Source organism: Hyalella azteca, unplaced genomic scaffold (genome assembly GCF_000764305.2).
Source record: "Hyalella azteca isolate HAZT.00-mixed unplaced genomic scaffold, Hazt_2.0.2 contig9587, whole genome shotgun sequence".
Lineage (NCBI taxonomy): Eukaryota > Metazoa > Arthropoda > Malacostraca > Amphipoda > Hyalellidae > Hyalella > Hyalella azteca.
The window spans coordinates 8,232-32,740 of record NW_025939655.1 but is presented as its reverse complement, the minus strand read 5'-3'; the positions used below and the strand labels follow the sequence as shown (position 1 = coordinate 32,740).

Below are 24,509 nucleotides of genomic sequence, written 5' to 3'. Positions count from 1 at the left end.
TAGTTCTGATCGTCTGAACTCTGAATTGCGTGTTTAGTGTCGCATGATGGAAATCCCTGCCTAATGATTACATAATGAAGTTTAGTTCATTGCGGTCAACTTAAGAGACAAACTTTTAACTAACTAATACTTTATATAAGTCTAAGTTTAATTGTTGAGTGAAAGGTGCAGGCATAAAACTTCCAAGTGGTTAGGTACTTTATAGAAACTGAGCAAGTTAGCCTATGTATTTTATGCCTTTAAGAAGTTCATTTTTTGCCTCAAATAACAATGTTGGATAGAAAAAGTGGTCTTGGTGGATCGAAATAATATATGAACCTTCAAAATTAGAATTCCATCCTGCCCACGATGTCGGAATATACCGCGTTTACCCTATTTTTTCTACACAAACAGCTTTTCACTATTTGGTAGAGCAAGGTCAACTATCAACTTTGACACATTTTTTGATGTTCTCGCTGGGTGACGCGCACTGTCTCTCTTTGGATCTCTACATTTTCCCGCCAGATGGTCCAGACCTAGTGTTTTGGCAATAGTATGGCGTGCAAGAGTATGACGTCACTATTTCAACCAACAACAAATGCGTGGAACTAAGAATAAGAAAAAGCTTAATATAAAGGAAAAAAGTCAAGAAGAGTCAGAATTACCCACGATGTTGGAATATACCACATTTACCCTATATACATATATTTACCGTATAAACTTCTAATAAAAGCTCATGGCAAATTTTATCTACTTAAGTACTTATTCTAATTTCTAGGTAGGGTACCATGCTGAATCTTACTTAAAAATTGTCAAGTTCATTATACAGAATACAGTCATTACAGGGATGAAGATTTTTCCCTAGAATGGAAAAAAGAATACCAATATGACATAACTTGGGCTTTAAGATGAAAGACACTAGTTGAGTTGTTGCTACCTAACTCCAACATCAACATGGTCATGGATCATGACATGACGGGACCTGGAAACGGCAAACGGTGACAGCACAGCAACATCGTCATCATGCATTCATGGTCTTATCAGTTATCACTACTGCGGCATCTATTTCATGATGCAAGTGACCTCCGTCCTTCAAAGACCAACGCTCCAAAATTATACTGATTACAATCAGTTTCGAACGATATCAACGTCTCAGACAGACTAAGCCTAGCCTAGGTGGCTGGGTCTGCACTCTGCACCGTCTGCAGGACTTCGTGGAAATGATTTAGGCCTATTATTAAATTTAAGCGCAGTTGAAACATTTGATTAGCAAACGCAAAACATTACCTTGAAATTGCCGAACCGGTAATGCGCTCTTGACGCGAGACAAGGCACCGAATGCCCTTAATGATGCCATAACTACAGAAGACTGATAGTTGTCCAACTGCCAACAGTCACGCGATAGAACGGTCGTCTTCGTTGGCCGGCTCACTCAACGCTTATCCTAGAGTGAGATCTGTCGTTGACTGTCCCAACCCAACAGCCGGTACGTCAAGTGAGCTAAGATTTAGGGTACGATCCTAGGGTAATTTGAAGGTATAAAAAATTTATTAGGTACAAAATCTGTCCACTTCAAAATTAAGCAGGATTCGAGAATCGAGGTGTAAGCATTGTTTTTAGTATGCATTCTACGCACAATGTTAGGTAAAGTGTTTTTTAGCAAATAATAAAAGAACGCGAAAAAACTATATGACAAATGTCAGGGTGTGTGAGAGTTAATTTTAGCGAATATTGAAACGACAATGAATTGCAGAAAATAATGTTTTCAGAAAATTCACTAAAATAATAATAACCCCATTAGAATCATGAACTCCCTTGGTTCCTCAAGGTACAGATAACTCGAATCAAATATACAAATGAAATCGAATCAAACCGACACCTATACGTTAGAGAGCGGTCACGGTCGTAACTAATAGCGGTTTCAGCGTTTATTTGGGCGTACGCATGCCGCAGATTCTTTACATCGCAGAACATTTACAGCTTGTTGCGGTCTTGAACACGCAACTCACTGCTTGAATTTTGCTTTGCATAAGGGGAGCGTCTGCCCCAAAATTTATCTCAGTTATTTACAGATGGAGCACTTTGAAACTTGGTACATTTATGTAAAATAGAAAGAGGAAACCTTTTTGTCCATGTGAAATTTGAAAAATGAAAGAAAACGTGAAATTCTTAGAAAACGCACAGAATAGGGGGTATTGTAGAAATGTAACTAGTCATAGGATTTTTAAGCTACAACGTCGAGATACATATCATTCGATGCGCAAAAACCATTCCTATAAAATGTTTTTCGGCGTTTTTTCAAATTCGAATTTTTGTGGATGTGGGGGCATTTTTCGTAAATTTTTCAATTTTCCAACACCCCCCCCCCCATTTTTCTTGCACAATAAAATCCAAACTATAACGAAATTAGAAAGAAAGATGGAAACATTTTTTAGATATTTTCGTTGCAAATCAAATAGTATACGTCTTATTGTTGTAGCTTGGAAACTGTAGGAGATAGGTTTGCCGTGAGAGGTTTTCAGTTGAGACGAAAAACCGCCGCGCGCTATGTAAAGGCATGTAACGTGGCTTACATACCGAAAGTAAGCGTTAACTCTCTTCAAAGTCAGTCAGCGGAGCATAGGACGACTACAAAAACACCTTTCAGCATGATGGCTGAGTGATAACCGAGCTGCAGGTCCAGTGATAGCACATTCAATAGTGCCTGGACGGAATTATTCCCCTTGACTTTTGTTAAGGGACTCCACTACCTCCTCCCTATCGGGATCTGTCATGAACGCATAAATCAACGTACAGAGATCTAATGCCGTTCGATGGGACAGAAAGTAAGCTTTAAGATGTGCATAGAAACCGGAAAAGCCGAAAATTTCGATGTTAGGGGCAGACGCCCCCCTTAACCGCCAGGCCTCCTCGTCGATTCTGGCCAGAATACGGAGGACAGAGCTGGGATCGAACCCGCACCTGTTACAATCCTGATACTTTTAACTTTAGCCACTGGGCCATCCTAGCTAAATCGGCTGCAAAGATTGTTAAATGTAAGCTTATGTTCTATCGTGGAAATTATGGTTATGTTTGTGTTTCCGTTTTCTTAAAAATATATGCGTAAATAAACCTAATTCTAATCAAAAAGCTCAAAAATGAATTATATATATACACCCCGATTGATAGAAATGTTCCAATAAAATGATCATTATTACCGTATATCCCACAAAAATTAAAAATATCAAATTTTAAAATCATTATAAAAAAATGTTGTCTAAACATCACCGAATCTTCAATCCTGACTTATTATTCGATAACGCACTGAAATAAAATATACCTATTTTAACACTAATTATTTGGGGTCATCAACTAAACCATTCATCACACTTTACAAAATGTAACTATATAAAATAAGGTAGACTCGAAATCAAACAAAAAATGTTTAGGAATAATAATTTCTAGATCAATGAGTAAAATTTTCTTCAATATCTTATACTAATCCATGCATCTCTCATTATTCACTTGCTCATTGAAGATACAATAGAGTTGATGATATTATATTGATATATTATATTATATAATTTCAAGCCGGTCTCCACTTGATATTTTCTAGTCCATGAAATTGCCGCTGTAAACCGTGAGAGTCTGCCCAGGCTGAGTCCAGGTAAGAATCGTCATCGTTTTCATCGAGTTTCTTCTGTAGGAGCAAATGAGAAGCGCATGAATTTTACAAGTTACTGCGACGCATTAGTATAATTATAAGCACCTGAGGCATGTTAAGAAACAATACACACACCACCACACGTCCAACACACCAGCACACGCCCGTCAACACACCACCACACGCCCGTCAACACACCACCACACGCCCGTCAACACACCACCACACGCCCGTCAACACACCACCACACGCCCGTCAACACACCAGCTGTTGCCGGCGCTGGTGCCAGTAAGCCATCATGCTGGCCTGCTGCGCCTCGTCTAGCTGCGGCTCCCGCACCGGCGCTACCTCGCCCCGGGCCCCCAGCTGCACCACGGCCTATGGACACGTCAGAACTTTATATACAAAACTCATACACAAATATTATATTACCGTATTAAAGATAGATGCTGTATACTCTCACAGATAGAGAAATAAGAGAAACTTTGTCTACGTGCACTTCTTAGCCCAGGTGTGGTCCACCGTTACACACTTTGACGTATCAGAGTATCACCAACAGGGGTATTTTTACATCAGGGTATCAGAAAGAGCATCATTAAATGGATAATATTACTTATTCATTAACTAACTGTATAATACGACTCATTCATAGAGTATCACTAACTGGGTAAAATGACTTATTCATTCCTCAAAAATGTGTGCCTCATTGTTTCGAGACCCTAGACATAAAACGGCATGGCTAATTCGTAAATCTATTTCCACAGCGTCTTTAGTTATATAACTTCATGTAAATGTTAATCATTGTTGTAATTATTCACCAACAAAGCCCGACTTGCCTTGGTCTTCTCATTTCTGCCGAAGCAATCGCCGACCGACTTCCCAGCGTCCAGCGCCTTGCCTGCGAACCACAGCTGCGACATCGGGGCTTCCAACGCCTGCAAATAAATGTCTTTATTTAACTTTGGCCTGAAAAATATTAATATTTTATAATATTAATATATTATCTACTTATCTTAACAATGTTATTATATTATTTCACAGAATTCAATTAGAATATATAATCCGGCAAAAAAACTATGCAACTAATTTCAATGATGAATCAAATGAAAAACTCTGAAGCACGTGGAAAATTTGACTAGATTGCTGTTTAAAAATCGATGAAAAGTTACAAAACATGAATATCGATCTTAGTTCAAGGCGTCACCGCAAAATTTCCGCACTTAATACCATCCATATTGATTTTTTCTTCCACGATAGTGAAAAGTGATAACTTGGAGAAAAAGTGGTCCAGATATAAATTTTTCCCCAGATATCGCAACGGCAACAATTGTAAATCGATACTCTACAATTGAGGCCAGTGGTACGTATGCCACGAAAACTCAATGATTTACTAAGATTCTAAATATTTTCTCGGAATCCTGAATTTCAATTACGTAAATCAACTAAGTTGATTGAATTGATTGAGACATACTTCAAAGGGCAAATGAAATTGAGTTTAATCGAGAGCACCGAATCGAGCAGCATTCAAGTAGGTATTACATAAACAACGCGTTAAAGAAAGCTTGGGTACTCAAAAGCTCTCTAAATATTGAGGACCAGCAGCGGCCGCTACAATGTCGGCTTGAGGACCGGCAGCGGCCGCTACAATGTCGGCTTGAGGACCGGCAGCGGCCGCTACAATGTCGGCTTGAGGACCGGCAGCGGCCGCTACAATGTCGGCTTGAGAACCGGTAGCGGCCGCTACAATGTCGGCTTGAGAACCGGCAGCGGCCGCTACAATGTCGGCTTGAGGACCAGCAGCGGCCGCTACAATGTCGGGTTGCGTACGCGGTTGAGGGGCGGGGCGTTTGGGTCGCGGTGCAGGCGCTGAGCGATGACGTCGTAGGAGGGCAGACCGTCAGGGTACACGAGGGAGACGCAGCCTTTGAGCATCTCCAGGCAGTCCTCCATGTGCTGCTCCGTGAGTGGTCTGTTGTTCTTCACATTTTCCTGCACGACAGAGACATAGATCGAGTTTTGCTCTCCACCTTTTTAGGTGTAAGAGGAACAAGAAGTATTTAATTTTGTTTGTTCACGAGGAAACTCCCGGATCTCTGATCAAATATTTTCATGTGTAACTTTTTCTATTTTTCTATTCAATCTCATGAGAAAACATGATTCATACTACAAAATTTGAGACAACCAAACGAATAATTGAGTATCATCTGCATGGTACACCTCGTAACACCTGTTCTGCTGTGTTAAGAATCGGCGACAGGCCTACGGCCTAATAAACGCTGAAACCGCTATACTATACTATACTAGTACAAACAAATTAAATAAAATCGAATTGGCAAAATAAAAATCTTTCACACAAACAACCGTGCTGATTATATACCAGGAGTTAACCTTCGAAATGATGCCTTTGGCCTCAGCGACAGCTTTGCGCAGCACTTCTTGCATCTCTGCCGTCGGTTGCTGCCCGTTCCGCCTCCCGCACGGGTCTCTGTACCGTATTAAATATGTAGCGTCTCTGTACCGTATTAAATATATGTAGTGGTTTTCTGATAAATACAATAGCGAATATAGCAGAAATTCTAGAATGCTGAAACCATGGTGGAACAAATATTAGTTATTATTATTAGTAGTATTAATAATATTATTATTAGTATTATATTAGTATTGGTTCAACCATGGCTGAAACTATCAGAAGAAGAAGAGATCTAAAATCATTAACTCCTAAAGTGAGAAAATAAGGACAGCAATAATTCAAGCAGAAAAACAAATCTATGAACAATTTAAGATATATACATATAAACTAAGGAGGCTGCATCCAAACTAAGCTTCTGTTCAAAATTACAAAGAGGTTATAAAATTGACAAATGGAAAAAAACACAGAAAGTATAAGCTAAAAATTTCAAGTTACAATCGGATACACGGACGTTTCGTAGCTCACCTCCAAAAAGTTTAAAATTCAAAAACTATGACCACTCCAAACTCCGCAGAACAAACCATAATCGAAAAAGAATTAAACTGACATAGAATTAGGTACACTCTTGATCATACAATAACTAATCCAGACAAGTGTACTTAATTGGTGTACCTAATACAAGTGTACCCAATACCTAACAAGTGTACAATCGATAGTACCTAATACAATAAATTAATTGTTCAATTAATAGATTAATTTTAAATTAATTGATAAATTTCTCAGGGACTTGTTGACGTTGAAGTGTAGTGAAGCGTCAAAAAACAATTTATAATGAATTAATTGTTAAATTAATCGATTAATTTTAAATTAATTGCTAAATTTCTCATGCACTTGTTGACGCTGAAGTGTAGTGCACCGTCAAAAAACAATTAATCTATTAATCTTAAATTAATTGCTAAATTTCTCACGGACTTGTTGAGGCTGAAGCCGCCGGTGGGGGGGTGGGCGGGCGTCCAGTCGTCGGTGAGGCGCAGCTCAGCTGCCTGCTCCTGCAGCAGTCCGTGCATGGCGGGCGGCAGCGCCGCGCCGTGGCAGGCCAGCAGCTCCAACTCTGCGGCGAGACGGCGGATAACACGTCGCGTGGAGCACGTGTTCTGTGTTACTTCGCGTGGGGTAAGCGTCCTATATTACTAGTCCTTTGTTACTTCGCATGGGGCAAGCGCCTTGTGTTACTTCGCGTGGGGCAAGGCCTGTAATTCATCGCGTGGGGCAAGAGCCCTGTGTTACTTCGCGTGGGGTAAGAGCTGTCTCTTATACACATCTAGATGTGTATAAGAGACAGATTGTAAATCGATATGNTCGCGTGTGGTAAGAGCCCTGTGTTACTTCGCGTGTGGTAAGAGCCCTGTGTTACTTCGCGTGTGGTAAGAGCCCTGTGTTACTTCGCGTGTGGTAAGAGCCCTGTGTTACTTCGCGTGTGGTAAGAGCCCTGTGTTACTTCGCGTGTGGTAAGAGCCCTGTGTTACTACGCGTATGGTAAGAGCCCTGTGTTACTACGCGTATGGTAAGAGTTCTGTGTTACTTCGCGTGTGGTAAGAGTTCTGTGTTACTTCGCGTTGGGCAAGCGCTCTGTTGGGTAAGATCCCCCGTATCTCAAGTGATCATAATCGCACGGACTGAACCAAGGCATTCAATTGTTCGCAGCTCTTCAGTCTAGCCAGATTGGTATACCTTGAATAATGAAGAATTCTGACCTCATATAGTCATTCTAAGTTACTAAACGTTGATGAGAAGCGAAACTTTTTTAAATGAAAGCCGATATTTTTATATAATAAAATTGCAAGTGTTGAAACAGAATTGAAAAATATTTTGTCAGCAACACAAACGTGAAACGTAGGTATAATGGATCTAAACAAATAGAAGTTGAACTATAAACAATATACAAACTGATTCGTGTTCAGTTGTTATTTATAATGAGCTAAGTTGACAAAAGGATGCACAAGCAGCGAATAGATTTCTATTACCTAACTCTTTAAATAAAAGAATCTCCGACAATTGTTCTAAATTAGGTTAAAATATTCGGTGATACTAAACATGGTACCTACCAGCGCAGGTATCCATGATACTGAGCCTGTCGTTCCCTACTTGAACATGGTACCTACCAGCGCAGGTATCCAGGATACTGAGCCTGTCGTTCCCTACTTGAACCTGGTACCTACCAGCGCAGGTATCCGGGATACTGAGCCTGTCGTTCCCTACTTGAACATGGTACCTACCAGCGCAGGTATCCAGGATACCGAGCCTGTCGTTCCCTACTTGAACATGGTACCTACCAGCGCAGGTATCCGGGATACTGAGCCTGTCGTTCCCTACTTGAACATGGTACCTACCAGCGCAGGTATCCAGGATACCGAGCCTGTCGTTTGTTACTAAACATGGTACCTACCGGCGCAGGTATCCAGGATACCGAGCCTGTCTTCTGTTACTCAAACATGTTACCTACCCGCGCAGGTATCCAGGATACCGAGCCCGTCTTCTGCTACTTAAACATGGTACCTACCAGCGCAGGTATCCAGGATACAGAGCCTGTCGTTCCCTACTTGAACATGGTACCTACCAGCGCAGGTATCCAGGATACCGAGCCTGTCGTTGTGCAGGCTCACCGCCAGTCTGAGGACCTCGCTCACGGGCGTCACCGTGGACGCCTCCAGCAGGAACAAGCTCTCCTGGCCCTTCTTGACGTGCAGCAGCACCATTGTAACTTGCACCCTTCAACTCACTTGGTGTAATGATACTTTAATTAAGGTCGATTACTACTCGACTTGAGTTACTTGCTTGAGTATATTATAATATTCGAGTTACTTGCGAGATATTATTCAGTTCATTACTAATAATTAGGGTCGATTTAGATTCGAGTTATTTGCGTGAATATATTATAATATTCAAGTTACTTGCGAGATATTATTCAGTTCATTAATAATAATTAGGGTCGAGTTCGAATTGAGTTACTTGCATGAATATATATTATTCGATTTAATTGTACGAAATTATTAAGTTCGTTAGTAATAATTAGGGTGGAGTTCGAATAGGGTTCTTTGTTTGGATATATTATATTATTCGAGTTACTTGCACGATATTATTCAGTTCATTAGTAATAAATTCCTGCCTGCATAAGAATTGTGTTCATTACAGTACTCGAAATCAATATGGATCTGAACACCGAAAATAAGAGTCAGCTGATATAATACACCACATTCACTTGAGATCTGTTGAGATAAGTCGATAAAAATTGAATTTTTTATAGTCAATATCATGCGCTAAGCTAAAGCAATGTTTCTTTTCTATAATGAGCAAATGAGAGTTGAATTTTCTTTTCTAGATTTTGTTTTAAAGATTCTATAATCTTTAAAGAATCAAGAAACAAGCAGTAATTTTGTAGCAAACTCAACGAGTTTCATGTTTTGAAACATAGATTCATTGTAGTATGTTTTATAACTGTGACAGCACTGAATTATCGTACGTATGAACGGTTATCTCCGTATATGCAACATAGCAAGCGCCTGTCGTCATGGCAACACTTGAACGCTGATCATTTGGTTGTCATGACAACGGATCGTATTATTGGAGTTTTCCTTCCTGTGCTCCGTTGTTTATTTGATTACAGTTTTTCGAAAAACAAAAAACTTGAAGATGCGTTTTCATTTTAGTGCCTTTCGCTATTTCATCTAGAATTGATAATATCGAAGCGTTTTGAACGTCTACACATCCTTACCATGAATGGCTAACATCATTTGAATACGCGAAGTACTCGTATGTCCAAATAACAAATTTTTCATCATAAAATGTTCATCCAAATTGAATACAAACGACACAAGTTCTTAAAATGTATAAATCTCTATTCCTAATACACGGGTAATGGACGATACTCATATCGGCTTTCATAAATGACCTCGAAGCTAAACGTCTTGCATGCCTCGACAGAATTACATAGCAGGCCGGAGTACGGAATCACACACTGAAAAATTGATAAATTATCGAGACTCGATCATTTATTTCGCCAGGTAATCGCAATTTGGGAAATAAGATGAGGTCGAGGACCCGGGGGATCCTCAAGTCCCCTGGCAGGAGTAGAGCCTCCAGCCCCTCGCAGGTGTGTGTCTTCCTCTTTCCGACCGCGTGCTGTTCGTCCTTACGGGCCGTACGGTTCTCCATGCAAAAACGGGTGGAATCTTCGTAAATTAAAGAGATAAAATTTGCTAATAGTTTGAAGAGAACGCATTGAGCTATATGGACCTAAGTTGGAGACTGAATCAATTGTAGTAATGTGCTGGATATTTATATAGAGTACAATGCAGAAAAAGATTAGACCAACCATTGCGAAATGCTTCAGCCAACCCCGTAAATTTCGAACGCAACTTTCATATTACAGGAGCGTTGAAGTTAAATTGTTCTGCCATTTTTACAGAATTGTGCAATTATATACATGTTTGTAAAATGTGTCAAATCGGATCCAATTTAAATAAGCAACAGATCGTGTTCAAGTTCGACTAATTAATCGAAAGTCAGTGCTGGAAAAATAAACAATTGGTCCGTTTCTAAAAATATAATTTTTCTACGAATCGAAGAACAAATTGTGAACGAACTACACACACAAACCGTCTGGAAAAACGTGCGGTGCAAACAACGTTCATCTTACAACCGCCCTGATTTGGCTCAATTTCCTAAAAAACCGAAATGCCAACACAAACAATCCTTTGTACACATAATCCTGAACTAACCTAAAATAGAGACACAATTAGATTTCGAATGCAAACTATCGAACGATTTGTAAAAATAATTAATTAAAGACACTCGCACACATCTAGGCCTACAGAGCAAAAATAAGAAATAATTATAAGAGTCCTTTTGAAAAGCCGACGAGATCTTCACATGAAGGCACAACTTCATAACATACACTCAGAGAAATAAGTGACGTCTCAATAGTGACGCTCTTGCCTTTGTGTGGGTCATCCTGACCTCATTTTACCAAGTAAAAGGCGTAATTACATGCAGAAAATGTTTAAATATTTGGACTAACAGACCCATTCATATTTCTGAGTGAAGCAGCGTTCTGAGCACCACTCTACTTAGGTCAGTTCGCAGCTCCAGTGCGGGAGGTGGAGGCTTGTTACCACATCGGTAGTGCTGTGCTTGTCCACACGACAAAATATAACTGAAGTTGTTAAGCGTTGAACTTTATGTGGTGTTACACTAGGTAAGCTCCTCGCCAGCCTTGACCTTCATACGTAACTCCTTTAGTGTCGTTCAAGAAAGTAGTAATTTATTTTATATCATTCAAGTAATCGACGCACTCAATTGCCATCACATCCACACGATAGCGCAGCCTTTAGAACAAATCTGAGAGGATTTCTGACATTTCTTCAATCCCTCTAACTACGGATATAAATATGATGTATTGATATAAATGGGACCAGATTTGATGGAGATTAAGCTGCAGACGCTATAAAGAAATGCGTTATTCCACACAAAATATGCATAATAGTTACTTCTTAAATCTAAAACATGAGCTTTACGACTAGTTCGAACAAAATTGCGAGAAACATTTTTGAATAATATTACAAAACCCTTTTGGTTCGCCATTCTTTAGTAAATTATCAGAAAATTTATTTATATTTGAAGAGCATCGAATGAAAGCAAGGTTCGAAAGAAATATCAACTGCAAGACAATCAAAACATAAGAATTGTTTACCAAAAAAAGCTGTTCAAATGAGTTTTTATAAAATGAAAAGCTGTTCCATTGAGTGGTTCTACACAGAAAAAAACTCTCATTGAGTTGACAGCGTAGATTTTTAACAACAAGCAAAGATTGCTTGACAATTCAGCCACATTTATAAACGTGACTCGTAATTATTAAAAATGGCAGAAAACACATGAAAATTTACAGGAAACACATCGTTGCCCGCATGAGGTAGGCTATTAAATTCATCAAACGAATGAAGATCAAACGTTTACAGTCTGTCAATTATAATGATTTAGGTAATGCATAAAATTACCGTGAAAACACACACACAAGTGGCATTCAAATAAAGAAAGAAGAGAGGCAGCGTTATAGGAGGAAGAAGAGAGGCAGCGTTATAGGAGGAAGAAGAGAGGCAGCGTTATAGGAGGAAGAAGAGAGGCAGCGTTATAGGAGGAAGAAGAGAGGCAGAGGATTATCATCACAGAAGTGATGTTGGCAGCCATGGCACGCGAAATTTAGAAAAATGAATTAAGTTAAAAATAAATTCCGTTATAGAATGAGCATCTCGATAGCCATGCTCTTTAAAGGACATATTATCGGAGAACATTCCGAAAAAGTCCCAGTGATGAAGAATCTGAACACGAACAAGACTAACAAGTCGAAACTAACAAGTCAGCATTCAAGTTTAATTAACAGAAGTCAAATAGCTACAAGCGGCCGCGAAATGAGACCGAGAATTACCGACAAGCACACAACCAAAACACTCTTTTAAGTGGCAAATATACAGAAATAAAAGTTATCAGGTTCAGAATTATTGCCACGTTATAAGCAGCAAGTTCTTTGTAGAGATTCAAACTCAAATTAACAACAAAAATTTAATTTCAGAGAACTACAATTACGCATCCAATAGTTCTCATATCTCAGGTACAAGGCACTAAACATAACACATAATCTTCAGAAGCTCGCCTTCCAACAACTGACGACGAGCTACTGGAATACTGTACCCATCAAACAAAGACAAGTTGCAGCAAACGCCTCAATCACGATTAATTATGCACCGGTTTTAACATTTTCCACCAATATATCGTGATTTTGCAGCACCATATACTGTCTGTATGCAGGCAAACTAGACTGAGCGTGCCCACAAAAAACCATCATCGAATAGCACATGGATGCGTACTTCCATCATATTAAATTATTCTTCCGTTAGCATCAAAAATGATGCTAATTCAACTTAAAATTATTCTTCCATTCATCAAAATGAAGCCGATGAACGGAACATCAAAAATGAAGCTGATTCAAAGTAAAATTATTCTTACGTTAACATCAAAAATGGAGCCGATTCCTTTTCATCAATTCCAAAACAACATAACAATTAAGACTCCGATAACTGGAATGTTTCTTTGGAGGTCAAAAACACAAGCTTTGCTTTGCAGTTCCTTCATCAGCTACCTACACAACAACGTCACTGAAGTTTAATCAACTTGAACTCATCAGATTCTCCTCTATATTGCCATCAGGTAGTTTGATGTCATTAGGATTAATTGGTCAAAATTGAACACCTTTTTCTACGTATCAATCAAGATCAATTATCGCTTAATTTCATCAAGATTAACGATCTATTTCCAATGCACACAATAATGACAGCTTAACTGTTTTGATTTACGTTATTTTCATAAAGCAATGACGGTTTCAATCTCCAAAGTTTGGGAAAAATCGTGACACAACAACCGTCGCTTTTCACCCTAAATAAGTTAAGGGTAAAATATTACAGTATCCTGGATGCCATGGCTGCTACAAATACAGGTGCCGGCAGCAGCAGTCACGGAATGCTACGGCAGCTAGAGCTCAGTGCTGTGCTGGCCACGACGCCAGACGCATACCATGTTGTTGCTCGTCACGGCCACCACGTGCGACGCGCCGTCAGAGATGCAGCATTTGTCCACGACGATGTCGTACGAATCCAGACGCAGCTTCCCGGCCTTCTCGACCTGCCGATAAAAAAACATTAATACTCACGCACTATAAACGCTCTCAAACTCATGCACTATAAACGCTCTCAAACTCATGCACCATAAACGCTCTCAAACTCATGCACTATAAACGCTTCTAGTGATGTAACTTATCACCCACGAAATCTGTAAATTCTCAGTATTTGTTAACACAGAGAATAATCACGCTAAGAATACATGAAGACTATGATTATAATTGGCGGGTTCTTTTCTAGTCAACTCATATACTCTGTCACAAGATTTTGAAAGGACCACACAAAAAAGTTACCTTGTCACTTGCACAACAATAAATTAATACCTATTGAAAGCCCTTTTTTCATAATAATAAAAATAATCACAATTAACATCTAATATTCTTAATAACTTTCAAAATCATGTCAGGGGTAACAACGGGGAAGCACAAGTACCCAGGCACATGTTAGGTTACAGATATTATAGTTTGGGCTAAAGCTTGAACACTTGTGAACACAGCTGCAACACTAAAATTAACAGGTAGTAATATATTTATAAAAACTGTTTATAAATAAAATTAAAATAAAAACTTGAACCTGATTTAAAAACAATGAGTCAATCTCATGCTAATAAAGAAAAAATTCTAACAAGTCTTCATATCTTTAACCCTATTTAAAACCAGTGAGTCATTCTCATGCTAATGAAGAATAAAATTCTAACAAGTCTTCATATCTTGAACCCTATTTAAATACAGTGAGTCAATCTCATGCTAATAAAGAATGAAATTCTAATAAATCTTCATATCTTGAACCCTATTTAAATACAGTGATTCATTCTCATGCTAATGATGAATGAAATTCTAATAAGTCTTCATATCTTGAACCCTATTTAAACACAATGAGTCATTCTCATGCTAATAAAGAATAAAATTCTCATAAATCTCCATATCTTGAACCCTATTTAAACACAGTGAGTGACTCTCATGCTAATAAATGAATAAAATATTAATAAGTCTTCAAATCTTTAACCCTTAAACACGGTGAATAAATCTCATGCTAATAAAGAATCAAATTTTAATAAGTCTTCATATTAAATTATGCGACCCAGGTTGGTCCCACCTCAGGGTCGTCGAGGTTGGGCCAGAGGAGCTTGGCGGTGGGGGGGAGGGGCTTGTTGAGGGGAGCACTGCCAGTGAGGGGCGAGGGGAGGGCGCCTGTAACGGCGGCATGCAGGTCGTACAGCCACAGCGTGCCCTTGTCGTCACCACAGACCAGCACACATGAACCTGAACAATTATTACCTTATTAATGCATTAATTAACGTACATTAGAATCTTCTTGTTGAATAACATAACGCAAAGAGAATTGTTATGTTAAGCTCACAGCACACATGAACCTGAACAATTATTACCTTATTAATGCCTCAATTTTTAGACATATGCATCAAAGCTTAATTTGAATACATTTCATATTCATTATCTTATAACATATTAATGATCTGCACATAAATATGGTCTAATAAAAATGTAGATTAGAGTAAAGTGAATTTCTAATAAAAACCACAGACCAGCACACATGAACCTGAACAGTTATTACCTTATTAATGCGTTAATTTACGCAAATTAGAATCTTCCTGTTGAACAACATAACGTGAAGAGAATTGTGTTAAGCTAAATTTTTAGGCATGATGCATCAAACTTAATTTTAATCAGGGTTGGCGATTTTTTTTATTTTTTTTTTAAATCAAAAAAATCAAAAATCAATGATTTTTTTGATTTTTTCATGATTTTTTTGATTTGATTTTTTTGATTTTTTCAGTTTTTTTGTCTTTCTGAAGTGTTATTTTTTATGTTGCAATTAGCCTACTAACAATAACAGTATATGGATCATAATTGAAGCATTGGGAGACGTGTGGTTCCAGCAGGATAGGGCTACAGCTCACACAGCCCGAATGTCACTCAATGTTTTGAAACACATGTTCCCAGACTCTGAGGGGCGATTTACAGTGGCCTGCGAGGTCACCTGATTTGAGCATTTGCGATTTCTTTCTTTGGGGACATCTAAAAGAAAGGGTGTTCAGAAGTTGCCCTCACACTCTACCACAGCTAAAGGAACGGATTATTGTAGCAGAGGTTATGGCCATACCTCGCCATATGTGTGAACGTGCTGTAGGAAACTTCCGAGAACGACACCAATAGTGTGATGCAGCTAACAAACCCCATCTTCCTGATATTGTTTTCAAAACATAAGCATTTTAAATGGTATGTTATGCTAATCTTGAGGAAAATAAACTTTTTTCTTTATGTACGTACCGGTACCTGCATTACTCTTTTATTTCGCCTCAAAACTGTTCAATCAGTTCTGCCCCACCCTGTATAAGCTAGGTAACACATTTCAACTGAATATTGTAATCATTATATAACAAATATTCAAATAGTTAAAGACTACTTTTAGCCTTATAAGAATTAGCTAAGCTGCTAGCTACGTACAATGTATTGCACACTTGATGCTTCTGTACCAAAAACATTCAATTTATTAGAACCTAATACCGTACACGCTAAAAGCAACAAGTTTATATACCAATTTGTCATTCATAGTACATTTATACTAAACCTGAGTAAACCATGAATAACACTACCTCAATATAAATTAAAGACTGCCACTCAATATATTTAAATATATGAAAAAATCAAAAAAATTAAATAAATAAAAAAAATCATGAGTTTTTTATAAAAAAATCAAGTGATTTAATCACATGATTTAATCATTTTGATTTAATCATTGCCAACCCTGATTTTAATACATCTCATATTCATTGTCTTATAACATATTAATCATCAGCACATAAATATGGGCTCATAATAGTTTTGATTAGTGTGAAGTGAATTTTCAATAAAATTCGATATAAACTTTATGACGTCATTATTTTTAATCCCTAGCATCTAAGCTTAAACTAACTATACATACCATATTACCAGATCCATGAATAATTTTATCAAATGGACAGTAAATCAAATAAAAAAAATCATTTTAAACAGCAAGATTTGTTATACTGTATCACCAGATCTGTGAATGACTTGATCGGATGATAGTAAATCAAATAAATTATTCATTTCAACTAGTAAGATTATCTCACGTGGGTCAGCGCCCATGTTTATGTAGTAATTGTCCGTGTCGCTCCACTCCAGACTGAGAACATCATCGTAGGTCACGTTCAGGTGAAAATTGACATTCTTCCTGCAGTAACAAATTTTTATCTCATATCAGTTACAATTAGGTCAACAAAGCTCATTTCTTAGGTTTACATTTTTATAAATCTAAACCAAAAACAATAATTTGAATTAAGCTCAATGTTTTTAGGAGAGACAAAATTTAAAGCGAGATAGAATATTTGATAAACACGTATATAGGTATATGTTAATCAGAGATGGGCAGATATAGGTATACAAAACACCATTCAAGTGGCAGAACATGCTTCTTTGACCACAATACACGCAAGTACAAAATAAAGTTAAATAAGAGTGTAGTTTTTGGGTCAGAATAACAGCCTGCACTACCTGATTATGTATGATGACCTGCACTACACTCATGACCTGCACTACACAATCGTGAACCGCAGAGAACTTATTAGGTATAGACTTACATCGTTGTTACAGGCCGGCGTTTCTCCATGAGCTTGCGTATATCCATGACGTAGATGGAGGCATGTAGAGCGCACTTAGCCGCCAGCACCGTGTCTCTTACAAGTGTGATGCTGTCAACCACATTGCTGGATTTATCATCAAAATGGGACGGTGTTGGCAAGTCTACTTTTGTTACCTGCAGGCTGGGGACAGACAGGAGCGAGGATTTTTATATTGCATCAAGTAAGATGTTCATGATTGTATATTGTACGTACCAGCAATCAGATACCGGTATTCCGGTAATGCTAATACAATTGTCTTATAGCTGTATGATTCATAAAATTCATTGTGAAAGATACTTATCAGCGGAACAAAACTAAATTTCATTAGAAACTTCAATTACTCAAGTTCAGGAGTGTGATATTTAACCCTCACCTTTAAAGCATACTAAATACAATATTATAAATAAATCTCAACAAGTAAAAACAAACAACAAATATACCCCTGTTTCAACCTATCTCGGCACTCAATAACAAACAAACCTTTCTCCTCGGACAACTTTATTCATGTCAACAAACAAACAACAAATATACCCCTGTTTCAACCTATCTCGGCAATCTCAATAACTAACAAACCTTTCTCCTCGGACAACTTTATTCATATCAACTTGATAGAGCAGCAATGCACTGTCACAGCCTGCCAGCAGGAGGTCAAGTTGCTGGCAGTAAGAGAGGTTGTAGGCATCACCGGACACAGCAGGAAGGCTCATCAGAGACATGCATTCAGTTCTGTTGTAGTTTGGTCTGCACAGCTTGCCTACATCCCATATTTCAATGTGACCATCTTCGTGCCCACCTGTAACATTTTAGAACTCATTGTATTCTTCTTTCCAAAACATAAAACAAGGATATGTCAAAAAATTTCTGGGACAAAATGGTATTTATAAACATTTTATCAAGGGAATTTGAACATAAATTACAACATGCTTCCTATTGATATGCTGAGCATGCAAATAAATATTCTAATACCAACGTAAAAGCACAAAAAATGAACAAAACATAATTATTACAAATAAAAATATATCTACATTATAATGAAAAAAAGAACAATTCACTCACAAAATAGCCACGACTGTTTTTTAGGGTGAAACAAGAGGGAGCAGATGATGGCATTGGCTTTGGTGGTGGCAGTCCTGAACATGTGATAGCAAAATCCCTCCTCAACATCCACCAGCACCACGGTGCTCTTGCCTCCACCTGCAGCCACAACACTGCCACGCTCCCCTTTCATTTTTTTCTTGACTTTCTCTGTGGCTTCATCAGGCTCAGTTAATTCAGAGGGTTCTTCATAAATTACATCCAATGTTGACCAAGCAAGAGCATATAAATTCTCACTTGCCAGCCTGTAAAGATCATCCATATTTCATGTTTCAGAATTATATAAACAAAAATAAATATACAAATTAATTTCATTAATAATTCTAAGCTCAATAAAGAACTTCCAAAATGGAATGGAAAACCAAAGGAATAACTATTTACAATCTAGAGAAATAGGTATGGTATATTAATTTCAAGGTTCAAACATTCTAACTAATCAAAGCAGTGGACTAACTACCTAATCTATTCTCTTAATAAAAAAAAAGCGGTAGAACATTGTTTAAGAATCTTACGCCTTAGTGCTGCGATTGTATTTTAGAAGAACATCCCCGGAGGTGACATCGATGAAGCATACAGAAGAGCCCCCACATGTAGCCACTACATCACGGGTGACCAAATTACCCAGGGTGCTGGGAGGGGCAAATACACACTGCCAGATCTGAAGAGTACCACAACTGTCAGATTTTGTCTTGAACCATTTTTGCCATTGCACAAGCTAAGGATGATACATACTGTCATTGCATAAATTCTTAACTACCAAGTGATCAAAGAAAATAAACACAAAGTAATCTGTTCTCAACAAAACTTCAATCCTAAAGACTAAAGAGATTTTAATCCTGAATACTAAGGACATTATAACTGGAGTCATCACACAGATGATGTCAAGCTAAACATTAAAGCATTACATATTTCAAATCAAGATATCTTGATATTAAAATTTATTGTATACGGTAGGCAGCAAAAGAATTCTATATTCTTATTAAACATGTATTTTTCACATAGAATGATTCTCATGGGAACATTGTGAATGAAGAGATAATTCCACCATTTGCCAATAGAAATGCAACAGTGCAGAATTGATTTGACTGATAATTATAACATAAATATGCCTACTGACTTGTGTTGAAACATCAGCAGGGTTATTATTCTTGCTGTGAGTGCGCAGGAAGTAAGAAGGAGTGTAGAATAGATCTCCATCAATCTTTTCAGGTGTCGGCTCATCAAATTCATACCACGGGTCGACTGAAGATGAGGCTTTGGCATTATGAGCAGCTACACCAGGAAGAGCAGAATCCAATTTTACTGTACTTTCTGTTGAGGCAGCTATGGGCTGCGCAGATTTCTTACCATCATCTGTCATTTTCACTGGTGTTAAAACTACACTTTAATTCGGTACTCAATCACAATCCACTTTGGAACCAATTTAGTAAAAAAAATGAATTTATTGCATCAGAAATAAAGTAAGCTACATTGATTTATTCTTAATCCAAAAGTTCATTACAATTGAACACTTCTGAGGTAAAAATCATACATTTGTGTAGTCACTAAATATTTAGAGTGAACTTTTCAGCTGCCCCCAAGTTCAAAAGGGTTCAGAAACTCAGCAAACATTTGAAGTTTAACAACACATCAGTTTCAAAATATTTGTCTTCAGATCTTACTGACATGCAATAGCTTATTTACATGTATTTTTGGCAACAAATTTAAAAGGTTCAGGTATTTCTGACAAATCCTACATAATATTTTGGAGACATTTTGGGCCTATAAATATAGGTAATATTGGCAACACAATTGTCAAACTCTCCATAGACGACAGCATAGTGGCTAGCATAGGTAGGTAGTTGATCTCTTATTGTGTTATAATCCTACATGCTTTCAGTTTGGGAATTCTCCAATCAACTCTTGCTGGCTACTTCTATCCCAAAGTATCATCACCACTTAAACCAGGGACATCTTTCTCAAGGGCAACATATATTCAAAGCACTAGCATCTCTTCCCTGATGTAAGCATGGAATATTTTTACCTTCTGACCTGCAGTTAAAGCTTTTCTACCATCTTTGGAGCAATAAGATTCCTACTAAAAAGTTTTTTGCTATCTAATTCTTAACAAAAGTGCACAACTGCAATGAGATTTCAGTAATAAGTAGAATAATATGTTAAATCTGCAGCTTATCATTAAACAAAATAATTTTATTTTTGGCTGACTTTTAAATGTATTAAAAAATTTTCATGTTGGTCCTTTTGCATCTGCAAGATTTTAGAAATGAGCAGAAAAATTCCAATCCTGCAGAGTGCAGACTGCAGCTAAACTAGAAATTCGGCAGAAACTGTTACATGTTTACGTATTGATCAAATTAGAGTAGAACTACTATGCTGTCAATAGTAGGTCATGTAAGGCCAGCATGCCTTTATACTTCAGTTGTATACCAGATTCCACCAAATACAGTTCCCCGAACTTATCCTCGTCTCTGCCCATCTTCATCCTTATAGCTAGCCTGGACTTAGTCATACGACTAGCAAACGTAACAGAAACCATCTGTGAATTAGACAAAAACACACACGAGGTCCATGAAATGATGAATATTGCCAATTTCATCTGTTCCTATGGCACTTTTCCATTTTCCAACTATAACAGCATATTTTCCAAAGAGATGTTTTCACCACCTATTTTTGAAAATCACCTGTTCCATGAAATGAATGTTTATAGTTATACACACAATATTAGGAAACTTCTGTCAATATTAGGAAACATTCCAAATTGGTCACGCAGTCCGTCATGGACATCTGAAATTTTCCAATCCTATGTCTGAGTCAGGTATGGGATAAGGATTGGTCAGATAATCTAACCAGTTTCAGATAAAATTAGTCCAATAATCTGACCAGTTTTATAGCCTGTAATTTTAGTAGGTAATAAGATCATAAAGATGGAGTGCTAAAAGCCAATAATACAACTAATACTGAAATAGGAATTAGGATCAATTTTATTTACGTACTAAAGATGCCATATTTTCAAATTTCAATTATTCTTTGTTTTTCTTCTCTCATAAGTCATAACTGCAACGAAGAGTAATAATTTAAAGATTTATGATGGAAGATTATACAGAGCTCCTAGCCTCCTTACCCCTTAGCCCTCCTATAGACTAATAGAGTATAGTTAGTCTGTCAAGACTCAAGAGGAGCTGAGGAGGATTAAGTTGTACAAGCAATTTAGGTTATCAAAATAATTTTTAGTCAAAGCAAAAAATAAGTGTGAATTGATTTTCATACAAATTTTTACAAAACTTTAGCATTTAGCAAATTAGAATAAGATTGTAATTGTATTGTGGTAAAAAATTCTCTGATAAATAAGGATCTCTAGCCTACTATCATATTAAATTGCTTTAGTAATTTAGCTATACTAGGTATGTAGAATGTGGCACTGTCTCTAGCAGAAGTCTAGCACATACCAGTACTGTAAAATGGGGTAACTTTGACCACTTTTTTTTTTCAAAATGATGTCATTTTTTTACTAGCTAAGTTAAACTTAAATTGAAAATTGCAAAATACAGGTCTATACTTTAGCTTTACTCACCATAAATTGCTGGCTCCTGCCTCTCATAGTTTTGATGTAATTTAAAAAAAAGTGATGGTCTTTGTTACCCCAGCTCTTGGGGTTTCTTTGACCGGGTGGTAAAATCAATTTTATTTTTTAGTAAAATAACTCCAGGTTGTGGTGCATTGTAGTAGAACTCTTCTAGTTACATATACAAAAGACAGATTTAAGGAAAGTGTCATAGTTTGCAAATGGGGGCGCTGCCCCCAAATTGGCAAAATGTGCCCACCTAATCCTCCTAATGGCAGCCGTGATGGGGTAACATAGACCGGTTTGGAAATTAAGTTGAAATTACCATATATAAGACTCTGTAGAGTCAGAAACATAAAGAAAAAAACATTAATAGGTACCGGTATATCAAACATAAAATATGTTATATAGGTACCTATGGTAATTTTAACGTAATTTCCAAGCCGGTCAATGTTACCCGGTCACGGCTGCCATTAGGTGGTCAAAGTTACCCCATTGGGGGGCGGCACATCCCATTTGCAAACTATGACACTTTTCTAAAATTTGTCATTTGCATATGTAACTAGATAAGTTCTACTACAATGCATCAAAACCTGGAGTTGTTTTACCAAAAAATAAGAAAATTGGAGGGGGTACTCCGACAGGCTTTAAATAATAGCTCTTTTTTGTGGGTCACATTTTTAATTTTTAAACCTATTAGATATGCAAACTTTTTAAATCTTTCTATTGTGTTACGTAGCCTCAGTATTAGGCCTTTGATGGCCATTGACAAAATTTTTCTATGTCGAATCTTTTTTGAGTTTTGGGGGTTTTTGTTAAAAAAACAAAAAGTGGTCAAAGTTACCCCACCGGTAAAAGTAACCCCATTTTATGTTATTAGAAACTAGGGTCTGTCAAAATGTTCTGTACTAATAATAATAACAGTACTATAATGGGCTTATTGGGCTAGCTACTTGGTACTCGCTACTGCCTACTGCACTGGCCTATTTCTTAAACACTGACGATGTTATGCTATTAGATTTAGACTACCTGTAGGTAGGCCTTAGGCCTATTTATTTTTGTACTCTCAAATCTCAATCAATTTGAACACTACAATCTTGGAACCATTCTAACACTAACAGCACCTTTTTCTGATAGGTGTTTAATGGATCTATGAAGACAGATTCAAGTAGCCTCAATGGGAATGGAACGCCATTGTCTGTCGTACTCCGGCGTCCGGCCTCAGATACCACAATGCCCTGCTAACCTGCTTCTTATTTCAAATGGACTGGACCGTCATCACGATTCCTATATCAGGCTAGGTACCTATATTGTCTTCCCACGGCCACAGGAACGTAGCTTCAGCCTTCAAGCACTTCGGGCTATCGCACCATCAGGCTCAGCCGCAAGCCACCAGACAGAGAGACAGTTTACAACTTTATATCCATTGAAGTAAACGGTAGACTTATCAGTCCAGAAGAAGTGCCCTTCGACTCAAGCGCTGTAGCGACGTTATCGGCATGGACGGTAGCATCGTCTGCCTCTGCCAAGTGCCAACGCGCGAAAATATTCTGCACCACTTGAACAGGACGCGTCGGAACCTCGAGCGCCGAGCGGTGTCCACACGTTCAAAATTAACGTCAGAAAGTATTGCGTGTCTTATTAAAGTTTGACATGCAAGACGTGAAACTGACGAGCATCCACCCGATTCAATCTTTTCTTCAGTTGGTTGCGCTCTCGACAATGGAGGAAGGAATGATCGCAAAATTAATTATTTTGCTGACGGGTTAAAATGAAGAAGAAGTCACGAATTGACCGCTTGTAACACCTGGACTCAGCGATGATAATTAATTTAAGTTTTCATCAGCCTTCTTTCAGTGTAATTCTTTTCGCTACATGCGTTTGCTCTGTCGTCAATTGACTCTCAATGATGATGTGAAGCGATGGGAGGCAAAATTTAATTAAATAAATGCAGCCGATCGCGGATAGTAACAGAAGATAACAAAAAAAGTCTTTCATGTTAGTATTTAAGAGGAATTTTAATGCGAACCTTTAGAGAATTGCGTAATTATTCACGTGCGGGCATGGAAATATATGGTGAATTGTTGAATGTAATAGCACCATAGTCCAAAAAGGAGACTAACTAACGTAAACAAAAATTAAAGTTAATAATCAATATATAAGGTGATTAGGTAATCTTCTATTCCGATAATCATTCATTCTAGAAATGAGATCGAATCCTTACATACATGGGCATTCGGAATCGATAGAGATATTTGCAAAGGATTTTTAAGTAATACCTGTTTCAGTGAGCAACGCAAAAATTAGGAGGCAGAAATTTATCCATCGCTTATTCATTATGGAAAATTTCTAATGACTACAAACTATTCATTGATGCTAGTGTACATAAAAGAACTGGCTAATAGAAAAACATCGGTAATAAATGCAAAGTC

At 37.7% G+C, this 24,509-nt stretch overlaps 3 protein-coding genes across 4 annotated transcripts in view; all 3 read right to left on the bottom strand.

The window, feature by feature from the left end:
• The window catches only part of LOC108677383 (trifunctional enzyme subunit alpha, mitochondrial-like), an 11,238-nt gene extending 9,777 nt beyond the window's left edge, over positions 1-1,461 (bottom strand). Inside the window, exon 1 of the mRNA XM_018165589.2 lies at positions 1,267-1,461. Within this exon, the coding sequence (XP_018021078.1) occupies positions 1,267-1,336 (70 nt within the window). The 5' untranslated portion in view covers positions 1,337-1,461. The remainder of the gene's footprint in view (positions 1-1,266) is intronic.
• Positions 1,462-3,342: 1,881 nt separating this feature from the next.
• On the bottom strand, positions 3,343-9,296 carry LOC108677378 (cilia- and flagella-associated protein 298). 2 transcript variants are annotated; one of them, XM_047882075.1, is made up of 7 exons: positions 8,650-9,296; positions 7,005-7,143; positions 6,011-6,134; positions 5,450-5,611; positions 4,459-4,557; positions 3,887-4,000; positions 3,343-3,658 (listed from the first exon to the last, which is right to left on the bottom strand). In XM_047882075.1, the coding sequence occupies exons 1-7, from the start codon at positions 8,786-8,788 to the stop codon at positions 3,545-3,547; spliced, it is 891 nt and encodes a 296-aa protein (XP_047738031.1). In that variant the 5' UTR covers positions 8,789-9,296; the 3' UTR covers positions 3,343-3,544. The 2 variants fall into 2 exon arrangements, with proteins under 2 accessions (XP_047738031.1, XP_018021073.1); XM_018165584.2 differs by having other exon boundaries at positions 6,011-6,107.
• A 3,756-nt stretch (positions 9,297-13,052) lies between these two features.
• On the bottom strand, positions 13,053-20,071 carry LOC108677384 (leucine-rich repeat and WD repeat-containing protein 1-like). Its single transcript, XM_018165591.2, has 8 exons — positions 19,633-20,071; positions 19,028-19,173; positions 18,477-18,760; positions 17,994-18,213; positions 17,379-17,561; positions 16,872-16,972; positions 14,855-15,021; positions 13,053-13,763 (listed from the first exon to the last, which is right to left on the bottom strand). Exons 1-8 carry the CDS (start codon positions 19,873-19,875, stop codon positions 13,614-13,616), a joined length of 1,494 nt encoding a protein of 497 aa, XP_018021080.1. The 5' UTR covers positions 19,876-20,071; the 3' UTR covers positions 13,053-13,613.
• Positions 20,072-24,509: the final 4,438 nt, after the last annotated feature.